We start from the raw sequence: 15,049 nt of genomic DNA, 5'->3' as shown, positions 1-15,049 counted from the left end.
ATGTGGAGAAAAGGAAACCCTTGTATATAGTTGGTGAGAATGTAAATTAGTGCAGCCACTATGGAGGGTTTCCAAAACACTAAAAACAAAACTACCATTTGATCCAGCAATTCCACTCCTGGGTATATATCTGAAGAAAATGAAAACACTGATTTGAAAAGATACATGCATCCCAATGTTCATAGAGACATTATTTACAAGAGCCGAGATATAGAAGCAACTTAAGTATCCGTCAACAGATGAATGGATAAAGAAGATGCTGTGTATATGTGTGTGTGTGTATGTACACGCACACACACACACACACACAATGGAATACCACTTAGCCATAAAAAAAAAAAGATGTTTTGCTGTTTGCAACAGCATGGCTAGACCTCGACATGGCTGGAGGTTATTATGCTTAGTGAAATAAGCCAGACAGAGAAAGACAAATACTGTATGTTATCACTTATATGTGAAATCTAAAAAATAAAACAAAGGAATGTATATAACAAAATAGAAACAGACTCAAAGATATAGAGAACCAACTAGTGTTTACCAGTGGGGAGAGGGAAAGGGAAGGGGCAAGATAGGGGTAGGGGATTAAGAGGTACAAGTTACTATGTATAAAATAAATAAGCTACAAGAATATATTATACAGCACAGGGAATAGAGCCAATATTTTATAACTTTAAATGAAGTATAATCTATAAAAATTTTGAATCACTACGTTGTACACCTGAAACTAATATAACATTGTAACTAAATTACACCTCTAAAATAATTTTTAGAAATTAAAAAAGAATATACTGTGCAAATATTCCCATGTCAATAAATACTACATCATTCTTTAAAAAAACCACAAAAACTCAGGACCTTACTTTCCCCTCCATTTGCCATTCCATTACCCTGCCCCAATTTATAGCAGAACTCTTCTAAAAAACGGCCTCCCTTCCCATGTATTTCCCCCTGCCCAATTCATTTTGAAAAATTGCAAACCTACAAGAATGTTGAAATAGTAATATGAATCTCTGTGTAACTTTTACCTAGATTTCCCAACAGGTAACATTTTTCATATTTGCTTTCTCCCTGTACTCCCATATTTGTAAAGCAAATACGAAACATGTTACCTGTTGGGAACAGGTAACAGGTAACATGGCTCTATTCCCTGTGCTGTACAATCTATTCTTGTAGCTCATTTATTTTACACACAGTAACTTCCAACCTTCTTGGAGGTAGATATTGCAAGACTTTGCCTCTCTGGCAGTTAGTAAGCTACTGCCACTCAGCTCCAAGCCTACCTTCTACCCTTTGCTCCGTGATGCTGGGTTGGAGGCCACACTTCAGCTGTGCCAGCAGCTCCCTATTGGGCTCCACCAAAAGGGGGCACAAGAGGGAGATGGCAGGGCTGGAGGAAGGAGAAGGGACCCACTTCTTTCTGCAGGATTCCTGTTCCTGGGAGTGTCACCCAGCAGTGATTCACCACCCCAGCAGCAGCAGGTCCTACCTGGGCAGTAGCTGAATTTAACTTGTACTCTTTCTGTACACTCCCAGAACCAACCTCGCTGGGTGCCAATAACAGACACCAGCACCAGTGGGCATTCCCTCCTCAGACGTCTGGGTCCTGGGCCCCCAAGCCCCTCCTCCAAACTCAGGGACACCAGTACCAGCCAAGCAGCACCCCTTCCTTGGAGGTCTGAGCTGCAGCTCCCCAGGGCCCCTTCGCCAAGCTCACCATGGCCTCAGGCTGCCGTATTTGACACGGTTGACCACTCCATCCTCCCTAAAACACTCATTTCAATACCACACTCTCCTGGTCTCCCCCCACCTACTGGACGTTTCTTATTCAGCTCTGAACTGTTAAGACAGGGGTATCCGGGCCCAGTCCTTTTTCCACATACACTTATTCCCTTGGTGATCAATTCCAGTCTCGTGACCTTAATTACTAAGGTAAGAGAAAGAAAGAGAAAGGTAAGAGAAAGAAATAATCTAGTCCATGGCTGGTGGGAGAGTAAGTTGGTATAACCTTTTCGTGAGGGCAATGGAAATTTCATGTCTCAGAATTTTCTTACAAATATACTCCCAGAAGAATGCAAACAGGTACAAGAATGTTCACTGAAATTGTTTTTAATAGCAAATTTTTTTTTTTAATTGTAGCAATATCTGTTTGCTTTAAATTAACTGCTAATTTACAAAGAGGCCTCTGGTACCATTCCTTTAAGTAGATTCCTCAGGATTTGCTAAATCACGTAAGGTTGTTTGGAGCATGGACTCTGGAGCCAGACCACTTAGGTTCAAATCCCAGTTTACTTACTAATTACGTCATCTTGGACAAGTTACTCCACAGCCCTGAACCTCAATTACCTCTTCATAAAATGCAGCAAGGATGTTGTAGGGACAGAATGGGCTAACACAGGTCACGGGCCCTGGGCAGCACGGTGTGCCTGGTAGACACACAATAAATGTCAGCTGTCATCACCACTGCTGCACGTACTACAGAAGAACATTAAGATTTTCATCAATTGGTTTTCTCAGTAATTTGCCATCTCGTTCTACTCAATCATTCTGAAATATTGAGGGAAAAGCAGGGACCCACCCCTGCCAGTCTTCGCTGTAAAGCTAAAGGATGACAATGCAGAGACACCAGTTGAATATTTTACTCCCTGGAGGCCTGAACAAGCACATAGCATCAAGTTTCTGCCACTGAGCCTCTGAATTAGTCAGAGACTACACTTGGCACACAGTTTCTCACCTCACACTTTCGATCTGCTTCGGAGACGTTGAGGTTGTTTATATTCGGCTCGATGGTTTTGTACAAGTGCTTCTTCCTTGGCTTTGGAGCCTTCTTGGTTGTTCCTGTTTCGGTTGCACTTCCGTCTACAAGGAGTAAGACGGTGCATTGCAGGGGCTGCTTTGGAGCATGTAACTGAACTTATCAATTCAAGTTCTTCAAAACTCTAGAGAGTGATCATAATTAAAACACATGCCATCGCCTCAAAGCAGCAGGCACGTCTAATCTGCAGCTTAGGGAGAAACCAAACTACTAGATTAAGTATTTGGTTTCTGATACAAGTCAATTTCCAAAGACCCCCCCCCCCAAATCAGAAGCTCCCTAGTTGGTGATGTTTACTCAATCTTGTCTAAATAAAATCTAAAAGCTTTTATAAGGTCCTTCTCTTTTCCAAAGAAAAACAAATCTAGTGTTTGAGTATCTTCTCAAATATAATTCTGAAAACATCCATGTCTACAACAGAGTGAGAGAAGTGATTTCTTGTGACTTCATTTCAGTATGTTACTCAAATAACTACCTGCTACACCCTTTAAAAAAGCCCCTTACATCCAGATCCCAACCCATGTACCTGCACCATGGCCCTCTTCTTCCGGAGATGGTGCATCCTTGCCCAGCCCACCAAGGACTTTGTATACATCAGCATGGACGGCATCTACGCGCACAGCATAGATCTTGGTGCTGGCATCCAGAGTGCCGGCAGCCACCTAGTCAAACAAGCAGAGCTGTACTCATGGTGATCATAAAAAAAGAGCAGCTGAACAGGCAAAACAAAGCAATCTGCATAAAACATGTACTTGCCCTTAAGAAAAAAATGACAAAGATCCTCCTAACACAGGGAATAAAAAAAACATAACAGAAAGATATTTTCTCTACATTTCATCAGTTAAGGAAAGAAAGTAAAGTAGCTAATAAAATGTCTTAAACAAGGAAGGCTCTCATGTATCTGTAGAATTCAATTATTGTGCTATGCTAAGGGTTAGCAATCACTAGCATTAATTCAGATGCAAGAGAAGGTGAACATCCTTCTTACTTTAAAGTTGGTCGGTTCGGCATCTTTCTGTTTAAGAATCTCTGACATAAAATCGATCAAGTGCAAGCCAAAAGCATTCTTGGTGGTGATTTTCTGAAAACAGAAAGTTTTAGAATGGTTTGTTATTTATAGCCTATGCTCACATAAACAATGCTACCCTGTCATGGGAAGCTCAGCTTTTTTTTTTTTTTTTTTCCTTTTGCGGTATGTGGGCCTCTCACTGTTGTGGCCTCTCCCGTTGCGGAGCACAGGCTCCGGATGCGCAGGCCCAGCGGCCGTGGCTCACGGGCCCAGCCGCTCCGCGGCATATGGGATCCTCCCAGACCGGGGCACGAACCCGTATCCCCTGCATCGGCAGGCGGACTCTCAACCACTGCGCCACCAGGGAGGCCCGGAAGCTCAGCTTTTAAACAGGAATATCCCACATCTCAGCACAGATATCCATTCCCACAAACATCTGGTGACACAGCTAAATCCATGTGTGTACTTCCTCATTCTCACGGTCTGGAGTGTCAGCACACAATTCCTGAGTGTTCCTGTGTGCAGGTCCTGTCCTCAGCACTGACACAGAGGGGCTCAGTGACCCTCAGAACAACTCTCAGGCAGGGACTATTCTCATTCCCATTTACAGAGGAGGACCACCCTGCAGCACAGTGGCTGAGTGACTTGCCAAGGCCACACAGCTTTGTAAGTGACAGGATTCCAACTCAGGCTGGATCTAGGGCTCACAGTTAGCCCACAACCCTACTATCTATCACTATCTAGCTCCAGAACTACACTATTAACCCCTAGTGTGCTGCCTTGTGACACACCGCAGGGGGCAGGCAACTTGTCAGAGGGGCACCAAAGGTCTATAAGAAACAGTAAAACCACACTGAAAACACCAGCACGGAGAAGAGTCACTAGAGAATAAAAGTGCACAATCAACTGATCACGCATTCTCTACAGAATCAAGAAGACTAGATTTCTTCTCTGATCAAACTGCAAAATCTTCACTGATTAAACCGGCAGATACTCACATTTTCAGCAGACAGTTTGATACAGGTGGAGTAATGCTCAGTAATCTGTGTGTTTGTAAACTTAGGAATCGTAGCTGAAACATCAACATTCCTAAAGGAAAGAAAAACAAAAACAAAAAACAACTCTGGCAAGGATCAACGACACTGGATCTTTTCAAAATCCAGACCCAGAATCCACAAGGTATTGTGGTGATGCAAACTCACGTAACCCACGTCAAGGTGGCCACCACAACAAGGCAGCCCAGCGCCCACTCACCTACTGGAGGGGGAGGCCAGCAAATGAGGCGAGTCTGTGCTGAACTGCAGGTCAAAGACCCTGGAGCGCCTCCGCTGCAGCCGCTCCTTCTCGTCGTCATTCTGAGGAAAGTCTTCAAGGACTGGGGTGCCAGGAGTATTGAGAGGGGCCTTCCTGGGCAGGGCCATGGAGAACACCTGCTCTGAGGGTGAGGAGGTGCTGTGGTGGCATCCACGGGTCCCTGAAGGAGAGTTCTTCATTGTGGCTGACAGCAGTGAAACAAAACACTTGCTCAGGAAACCTTCAGCAAGACATTTCCTATGTCTAAACAGGGGCTGGGACCTGTCCCAGGGTGGAAGTTCACAGCACATTTCCCACCAAGATCTTTTCCAACTCTAATATTCTATGGCTAGAACCTCTGTAGTTCGGGTTTCTTGGGAGGTGATGGGTTTCTGATGCTTCCTGCCAATCTGGACAAATATCCACTATGCAGCTACTGTAAACCTAAAGCACTATATGGGATATAACACTGGGTAAGAAAAAGTCACTTCCTCTGATAAGCTCACAAACCAGCAGAACAACAGATATATATAACCATGATGACAGGCAAGAGAGAAAAGATAAGATGCTGACATAAGGGTGAGGGATGGGCTATCATGTCAGACAGACTAGGTTCTAATCCCAGCAGGGAGACAGAATAAGCAACACAAATATGTAAACTAAATAGAATATTCCAAAGAACTGCCCACAGATTACTCGCTAACTGCAAAGGGAAAAATGTCTTTTACAACGAAAGATCTAGCAGTCACCACGTTAACCAAACAATCAGACGTAGCCTCTCTAAAAATGAGACAACTTGAAGCTTACTCATCTCCTTACGGGACAAAATATGAAATTCAGAGCATCATCTGTAAAATACTTTTGCCAAATATGCTTAACCTAAACTTAACCAAGACTTTAAATCTAACTTCCAGTTTATAAGAAATATAAGGGCTAGAGGAACAAGTTAAATGATATCAAAAGAAAATATTTAGACAAATCCAGAATATGGGACAGTTAGCTCTTAAAAAAGTCAATGTCAAAAAGAAAAGAAAAAAAGAAAAAAAATGTAGGGGATTCTTCTTGAGCAAAAGAAACCAAAGAGTCATACAAACCAAAAACAATGTCTGAACTTTCAGCCAATCCTTGGTCAAACAAAAAAATTAACTATAAACAACATTTTGGGGATAAACAGCGAAATCTGGAATATAGTCTGGATATCAGGGAACATTAGGGAATTGATTTTTATTTTCTTAGGTGTGATAATGATATAATGGTATGTAGAAGAATATCCTTACTTTTGGAAGATGCATAGGAAACAACTTAGGGGTGATAATGACATGGTGTGTGCAACTTTCAAATGAATCAGTCAAAACATTGTGTGTGTGTGTGTGTGTGTGTGTGTGTGTGTGTGACAGAGAGGAAAAATATGGCAAAATGTTAACAATTGGGTTTAAGTTGTGAGTGTGAGGCTATTTACTAAGTCTTTCAATGTCCCTGTATGTTTGAACACTTTCATAATAAGAAGTTAGAAAATGGATGGCATGTTAGATGGAGATAAAAGCCATGGGGAAAAGTAAAGCATGGAAGGGGAATAAAGAGGGCTGGGGAATGGAGGTGGGAGGTCATTTTTAATATAGTGGTCAAGGAAACGTTTCAGCAAGAAGGTAACATCGGAATCAAGACCGTGCAGATATTTGCAGGAAGCTACATGGAAGCAGGGGAAACAGCAAGTACAGAGACAGGAACATGCCCGGCACGTCTGAGGGGCCAGTGTGGCGGAAGCAGTGAGAGGGAAGCACGGAAGTGAGAGAGGTCACAGGGTGTCAGACTTGCGGGGCCTGGTAGGGCAGGAGCACCAATCAGTCAGAATAAGGGAGGGACAACCGGTAGGGGTGTATGAGCCTTACTTATGGGCCACTGTAAAGACTTGGGCTTTCACGAGCAGTGAGAAGGGAAGTGATTGGAAGGTGGTGAGAAGAGGAATAAAGTGATCTAACTTATGCTTCACGAAGATCCCTATGGCTGTTACATTGAAAACTGAAAGGACAAGCAGGAAGACCAATTAGAAGGCAACTACCAACAACCAGGATAAGAGATGGTGGTGGTTCACACCAGAGAGGGGGCAGTGGAGGTGGTAGGCAGTGGTCAGACACCGGATATAGTCTCAAGGTAGAGCCAACGTGATTTCCTGACGGATTAAATGTGGGGCATGAGAAAAAACGGAAGAATGAAGGATAACGACAGCACTACCCTGAACAACTGAGGAAATGGAGTCGCCAGGACCTGAGAGAGGAAGACTACAGGAGACGCATATTTGTGGGGAAAGGAGGCAAGGTCAGGGCTCAGTTTGGGGCCTGCTGGATTTGAGATACTTTACTAGTCATCCAACTGGGGTAGAGAGCCAGATATTTAAGTCTAGAGTTGAGGGGAAAGTTCTGGGCTGGATATATGAACGTGGATGTTGTAAGCATAGAGAGGGTATTCAAAGCCGTAAGACTAGATGAGAAGACCAAAAAATGAGGACAGATAGAAAAAAGCAGATGGCTGAGTCCTAGAATACGTCAAAAGTTTAAAGAGAAGGAAACAAGGAATCAGTGAAGAGATGGGGAATGTGTAACTCGTGAAGGAGAGAGTGGCAGTCCACAAGTAGGTGAAGAAAATATTTCAGGGGAGGAAGGAGTAATGAACTATGTCAAATGCAGCTGACAGGTCAAATGAGATGAGGACGGAGAATTGATCATTAGATTTAGCAACCTAGAGGCTATTGACAAGAGCAGTTTTCCTTGAGTGCAGGGTGACAGAGAAAGTCAAACAGGCACAGATTCAAGAGAAGATAGGAGGGACAAAAAAAGAGAGAAGATGGGAGAAGATAAATTGGAGAGAGAAAATGGAGACGGTTTTCAAGGACTCATGCTGTAAAGGAAGAAGAGAAATGGGAGGAAGGCAGTTGAAAGGTAAGTGAGGTCAAGAAACTAATTTTAAAATAAAAAAAACCCCAGCTTGGTAGAAAAAAATGAAGCAGACTGTATTAGTCTCCTACTGCTGCTATAACAAATTACCACACACTTAACGGTACATAGAACATAAATGTATTCTCTTGCAGTTCATGAGTCAGAAGTCTAAAATCAAGGTGTCAGCAGGACTGCATTTTCTCTAGAGGCTTTACGGAAGAATCTGTTTCTTTGCCTTTTTCAGGTTCTAGAGGCCACCTACAATCCTTGGCTTATGGTCCCTTCCTTCCATCACTCCAACCTCTTGCTTCTGTCATCACCTCTCCTTCTCTGACTTTGGCCCCCCTGCATCCCTCTTATAAGGACCACTGTGATGACATTGGGCCTGTCCAGATAATCCAGGCTAATCTCCCCATCTCAAGATCCTTAACTTAATCAACTCCACAACAGAAATCATACCAAGCATCTTTTCCAACCACAACGCTATGAGATTAGAAATCAATTACGGGGAAAAAACTGTCAAAAACACAAACACATGGAGACTAAACAATATGTTACTAAACGAACCTTCAAGTTGCGAACTTTCAAAGATGCCAACGTGCATCTGGTTCCAGCAAGGAACAAGAACCTGTGCCATCAATGTCAGGTGTGAGTGAAATTGCAGCTTGCCCTTTGACTCCTATTGCTGACGATCCTTCAGCTCTACCATCTCCCACCTCCTCTCCCTCCTCCGGTCAGTAACTCTTCTTGCCTGTTCACTCGATGCCAGCCCTGTATGCCAGCTGTTGGACTGTACTACTATACTTTTCAAGTAAGAAAAGACTAAAAATGTTTGTTTTTTTTTTTTTATAAATTTATTTATTTATTTACTTATTCTTTTGGCTGTGTTGGGTCTTCATTTCTGTGCGAGGGCTTTCTCTAGTTGCGTCTAGCGGGGACCACTCTTCCTCACGGTGCGCGGGCCTCTCACTGCCGCAGCCTCTCTTGCTGCGGAGCACAGGCTCCAGACACGCAGGCTCAGTAGCTGTGGCTCACGGGCCCAGTTGCTACGCGGCATGTGGGACCTTCCCAGAGCAGGGCTCAAACCCGTGTCCCCTGCATTGGCAGGCAGATTCTCAACCACTGCGCCACCAGGGAAGCCCTAAAAATGTTTTATTTCTTGTTTTCTTTATGTATTATTTGTGTGAAAAGTATTAGAAACGTATTACAGTACAGTACTATATAGCCGATTATGTTGGTTGGGTACCTAGGCTAACTTTGTTGGACTTTCGAACGCGCTCTCAGAACGGAACTCGTTCATATGTAGGGGACTTACTGTAGTTTCCTTTTGCTGCTGGGACAAATTACCACAAATTTAGTGGTTTAAAACAACACGAATTTATTCTCTTACGGTTCTGGATTCTAGAGTCTGAAATGTGTATCCCAATGTTTCTGGGATATTGTCAAGGTATTCGTAGGGCTGGTTCCTTCCTGAGGCTCTGAGGGCAGAACGCCTTTTCTGGCTTCTAGGGGTGCGTTTCTTACATTTCTTATCTTGTAAGAAATAGGCCCCTTCCTTCATCTTCCCAGCCAACAGCTTAGTATCTTCAAATCTCTCACTGTTTCTGTCTTCACACTACCTTCTCCCTCTCTGAATGTTGTAGCAGTGTTATTTGTAATAGTCAAATAGTGGAAACAATCCAAATACCCATCAACCGGTGAATGGACAAACAAAATGTGGTTTATCCATAAGACTGAATACTATTCAGCAATAAAAAGAAATAAGTTATTAAAAAAAATGGATCACTGAGGAAATAAAAAAATACCTAGAGACAAATGACAATGAAAACATGACAATCCAAAACCTATGGGACACAGCAAAAGCAGTTCTAAGAGGGAAGTTTGCGGCAATACGATCTTACCTCAGGAAACAAGAAAAATCTCAAACAACCTAACCTTACACCTAAAGCAACTAGAAAAAGAAGAACAAACAAAACTTAAAGTTAGTAGAAGGAAAGAAATCATAAAGATCAGAGCAGAAATAAATGAAATAGAGTCAAAGAAAACAAGAGCAAAGATCAATAAAACTAAAAGCTGGTTCTTTGAGAAGATAAACAAAACCGATAAACCTTTAGCCAGACTCATCAAGAAAAAAAGGGAGAGGACTCAAATCAATAAAATCAGAAGCGAAAAAGGAGAAGTTACAACAGACACCACAGAAATACAAAGGATCATAAGAGACTACTACAAGCAATTATACGCCAATAAAATGGACAACCTAGAAGAAATGGACAAATGCTTAGAAAGGTACAACCTTCCAAGTCTGAACCAGGAAGAAATAGAAAATATGAACAGACCAATCACAAGTAATGAAATTGAAACTGTGATTTAAAAACTTCCAACAAACAAAAGTCCAGGACTAGATGGCTTCACAGGCAAATTCTATCAAACATTTAGAGAAGAGTTAGCACCTCTCCTTCTCAAACTATTCCAAAAAACTGCAGAGGAAGGAACACTCCCAAGCTCATTCTGAAAGGCCACCATCACCCTGATACCAAACCAGAACTCAGCCATAAAAAAGAATGAAATAATGGCATTTGCAGTGACATGGATGGACCTAGAGATTGTCATACTGAGCGAAGTAAGTCATACAGAGAAAGACAAATATCGTATGATATCGCTTATATGTGGAATCTAAAAATATGGTACAAATGAACCTACTTACAGAACAGAAATAGTCACAGATGTAGAAAACAAATTTATGGTTACCAAGGGTGAAATGTGGGGGAGAGGGATAAACTGGGAGATTGGGAATGACATATACACACTACTATATATAAAATAGATAACTAATAAGAACCTACTGTATAGCACAGGGAACTCTACTCAACACTCTGTAATGACCTACATAGGAACAGAATCTAAAAAAGAGTGGATATATGTATATGTATAACTGATTCACTTTGCTGTACAGCATAAACTAACACAACATTGTAAATCAACCATACTACAATAAAATTTAATTTAAAAAATGTTAAAAAAAAACATCTACAAAGTCCCTTTTACCATGTAAAACAACATACTCACAGGTTCCAGATAGCTTTGAGAGGGCCGTTATTCACAGAGATCATGCAGAAGAAAGGGTAAAAGTTGCTGAACAATGTACTCAAGCAGGTAAAGGGGCTGCCTTGCTGAGAGCAAAGAGTCCATCCATAGCAAAAGGAAAGAAGACTGAGAACACAGGCAAAGATGCAGGTAGGGGAGAAGGTGCACTGGTGGACTTGCGGATATCTTTTTTTTTTTTTTTTTTTTTTTTTTTTTTTTGCGGTACGCGGGCTTCTCACTGTTGTGGTCTCTCCCGTTGCGGAGCACAGGCTCCGGACGCGCAGGCTCAGCGGCCATGGCTCACGGGCCCAGCCGCTCTGCGGCATGTGGGATCTTCCTGGACCGGGGCACGAACCCGTGTCCCCTGCATCGGCAGGCAGACTCTCAACCGCTGCGCCACCAGGGAAGCCCGCGGATATCTTTGGATTGCTTTTATTTTCTTAGTAAAATAGGAAGCCTCTAGGCACTTCCCTGGTTGTCCAGTGGGTAAGACTCCACGCTCCCAATGCAGGGGGCCGGAGTTTGATACCTGGACAGGGAACTAGCCCTCATGCATGCCACGACTAAGAAGTCCACATGCTGCAACTAAGACCCGGAGCAGCCAAAACAAACAAACAAATAAATAAATAATTTTTTTTTAAATTAAAGGAAGCAGATAAAAACCAAAAACTCAGCAGGTAAGGGTGAGGGCTGGGGAGGAGGTACTGGAGATTTCAGGAGAGAAAGGAAGATACGAAATCATCATCTAGAAGGAGAGTGGATGAACCAGGGGATACAGCATGAATGCTGGGCAGCTTTAGGGTCCCCTTGAGACCACTGGGTGCAAGCCGAGTAGGCACAGTTGGGATTAACCAGAGTTGTGATTTTGTCAAAGCAAGTGTAAGGAGGCAAGAAGAGGGCAAGGGGTTTTGGGCACATGAAAGGGAGTGATTACACCAAATGACCACTGAATGAAAGCTAAGTAAGGAGGGGAACAAGGGCACAGAGGTGAGAGACAGTGAGAAGTAGAAGAATACAGGTCTGCTGGGTCAGAGGATTGTTGGAGTCGGGGAACAAGAGGGAGTAAGCTGGAAAGACAGGAGTGATTGAGAGGCGGGGTGCACTGAGATGACAGAGGGGCGCAGCTGTTGGTAACGACAAGGTCTAGGGTGAGACCACGGTGGTGAGTGGCTGTGGCCTATGAGAGTAGGCCACGAAACAAGACCCTTGGAAGGGAGAGATGAAGGAACTGAGAGACCTGGGGGAGAGTCTCCAGATTTAAGAATCAGAAGGCTTGGTTTCAAACTCCAGCTCCTTCACTTACTAACTGGAGAAATTTTAAGTAAGTGCTCTAAGGGTTTGCTCCTTCATCCTCCAAAGGAGAATAAGAATGTACATCTCAGCTGGTTCAGAATTGGTGATATGAAAAAAATATGCATAATATAACACACATTTTATAGGAACACATTAAAAATAGTGACACACAACAAACACTACAAGGTTGCCCATGTAAGGGGAAGGGAAAGAATGAAGAGTGGGGATAAAAGAGAATTAAAAATACAAGAACAACTTCACATGTTTCCCTGATAGCTTCCCACCAGCTAAAGAGTATGATTAACATAACTCTCAGCTGAGGTCAAAACAAACAAAAAAGAAGAAAGTAAAAATAGGAAGGAGGCAAGAGACATTTTTAGAGACTGAATCAAGAGGACTTGTGACTACTTGAATGTGGGCACTGCAACCAATGTAACGAAGGGAGTTGGACCTTGGGATAAGAGAAAAACAGAAAGAGAAAGCACTAAAGGAGGAATTTGTCTAAGAGGAGAACTCAAAATGGGAATTAGAGGCACGCCTTATTTCTCAGAATTGTCTTTCCCTGATTTCTCTCCTTCCCTTTACCATTATACATTCATTCATTCAGCAGATGGTTACTGAACTCAAAAACACTTTCGGTGTCCACTTCCTCAACTCCTACTCATTTTTCAACCCCTCTGATCTGGCTCCCACGCCCACCACCACAGCTTCATGTTGCCAAACCCATTCGTCACTTTTCGGGCTTCATCCCTCTTGAGAGTCAACAGCAGTTGAAACAGCTGACAACACTCTGCTTCTTGAAACACTCTTGGCTTCTACAACACCACTCTTTTCTGCGTTTTTCTAGCTCTTCCTTCTCTAACCAGCTTCTAAATATTGATCTCAACTATCTTCTCTACAGGGTCTTCCTAGTGTTCTCACCTGTTCCCATGGTTTTGCCATCTATATGATGATGATGACCAAATTTACTTCTCAGTCCACAGGCCACTTCCCTGAGCAGCCCATATCACTGCCCTGAGTGTCAAGCTCTTACCCACGTGATTATTGACCCTTTCACCTGACTCAGGTAAGTCACTTACCACGTCCAAAATGTAACTAAATTTCCAAACCTCTTACCAAGACCTACAAAGGCCCTGACTACCTGCCCGACCTCATTCACTGTTCAGTTACAAAATCCTGGTCCTCGCCCAGGTCAGCCTCTTTCTCTTTTGCCCGTTTTTTGTACTTGCTCCTTCTGCCTGAACACGTTCCCCAGAATCTGCTTAGAGATCTTCCCTGACTCCCTAATCTAAAGGGACCCTCCCCCGACTCTGCTTTTCTCAATCTGAGTACTCAGCCTCATCTGTAATTATTTCGTTTCCTGTCTGTCTCCCGAACTAAAACACATGCTCTAAGAGGGTGGGATCTTATCTGTTTTGTTCTTTGCTATATCTAGGCATGACACAGGTTCTGGCCCGAAGCGGGCACTCAATACCAGTTGAATGAATGTAGAAATAAATGCATGCGTATTAAGCATACAGCAGTAACCACAATACTTCCATAGCCCTGAACTAACGTGCATTCCAGGAAAACCTCCTTTTAAAGGAAGAGACACCGCGCAAAGTGTAGGAGCCCAGGGGGCAAGGCGTCCCACATCCGGCTCACAGCTGCAAGAGCGGCGCGGGCCGAAGCCGTGTCCTGATTGGCCGAACGCACCCGCCCGCCCACCCTGCGCCGGCCCTCCTCTCCCCCAGCCCGCCTGCTTCTACTCTAGCCGGCGGAGAACAAGGCCAACGACAAGGCCGGGAATAGCCGCTCTCCCGGCTCAGGCCAGCCCGCCAGCCCCGCCACCCGGAGCACCTCTTCGCACCGGGCCCTTCCCGCCACGCCTCCCACCCACTCAGCCTTACTGGGCCAGGGAGGTCCCATCTTGTCCTCCGCGTTTCCAGAGTTGGTTTTAAATGGCGCGCCGAGACGCCTGAGCGCAATAACGGCCGTGATGACGCCACCGTGGGCGGGGCCAGAGGCGCGCCTGCGCAGACCGCCTGGGTCCTCCGCGCCGAAAGGGTCGTGCCGCGCCGCGTGGAAGTAAGACGTCAGGGATTGAGCGCTCCGAGCTCGGGTCCTGGGAGTGGACTGTAATGGATCCATGGACCCCCCACCCCGCCACCTCCCCGGAAATAGTATGAAAACTCCCTCCTTTGGCGCGCTAGACGCGGAACTGGGCGCTAGGACCCACCCAGCGTGGAGCAGAACGGCAAGGGCTCTACTTTCAAGGAATGTATATACTAATGGGGGAGGCAGGTGACCGAGGAAACAAAGGTTGATTTTCCCATCGCGACCTGTGCTATAAGGGCAGCAAAACACTAGGAGGTAGAAAGTGATGATGGGGTGTGGGACGGAGGTGGGAGGTAGCCGACACCGGAATGAGGAGTGTTCCAGGCAGGGGAAGAACAGATGCAAAATGTTGTGTGTACATTTTTTTTAAATGAAGACCATCGTTTTTATTGATTCTTGCGAAAAGATTCCTGGATATCATCCTCCCTTTCAAAAAAGCTAAGGTTACGGTCGGAAGTGAGACGAGTGTAATGTGCCACCCATCTGTTCATTCTGCTTCATCTCATCCCAAGAACTGTATTACAGGAG

General features: G+C 44.1%; 1 protein-coding gene across 4 annotated transcripts in view; it reads right to left on the bottom strand.

Annotated features, from left to right (window-relative positions):
- The window catches only part of NCAPH (non-SMC condensin I complex subunit H), a 39,311-nt gene extending 24,903 nt beyond the window's left edge, over positions 1-14,408 (bottom strand). For 2 of the 4 annotated variants that reach the window (XM_082642657.1, XM_082642655.1), the window contains exons 1-6: positions 14,314-14,408; positions 5,076-5,295; positions 4,820-4,910; positions 3,801-3,893; positions 3,339-3,474; positions 2,732-2,856 (exon numbers count right to left, since the gene is read on the bottom strand). In XM_082642657.1, coding sequence (XP_082498783.1) covers positions 2,732-2,856; positions 3,339-3,474; positions 3,801-3,893; positions 4,820-4,910; positions 5,076-5,295; positions 14,314-14,332 — 684 coding nt within the window. In that variant the 5' untranslated portion in view covers positions 14,333-14,408. Of the gene's footprint in view, positions 1-2,731; positions 2,857-3,338; positions 3,475-3,800; positions 3,894-4,819; positions 4,911-5,075; positions 5,320-14,313 lie in introns of all 4 variants that reach the window. The other 2 variants (XM_082642654.1, XM_082642656.1) reach the window with 2 other exon arrangements.
- Positions 14,409-15,049: the final 641 nt, after the last annotated feature.

Source organism: Mesoplodon mirus (genome assembly GCF_964341445.2).
Source record: "Mesoplodon mirus genome assembly, chromosome: 14".
Lineage (NCBI taxonomy): Eukaryota > Metazoa > Chordata > Mammalia > Artiodactyla > Ziphiidae > Mesoplodon > Mesoplodon mirus.
Note: the sequence above shows the minus strand (reverse complement) of the source record. Positions and strands in the feature narration are given on the sequence as shown.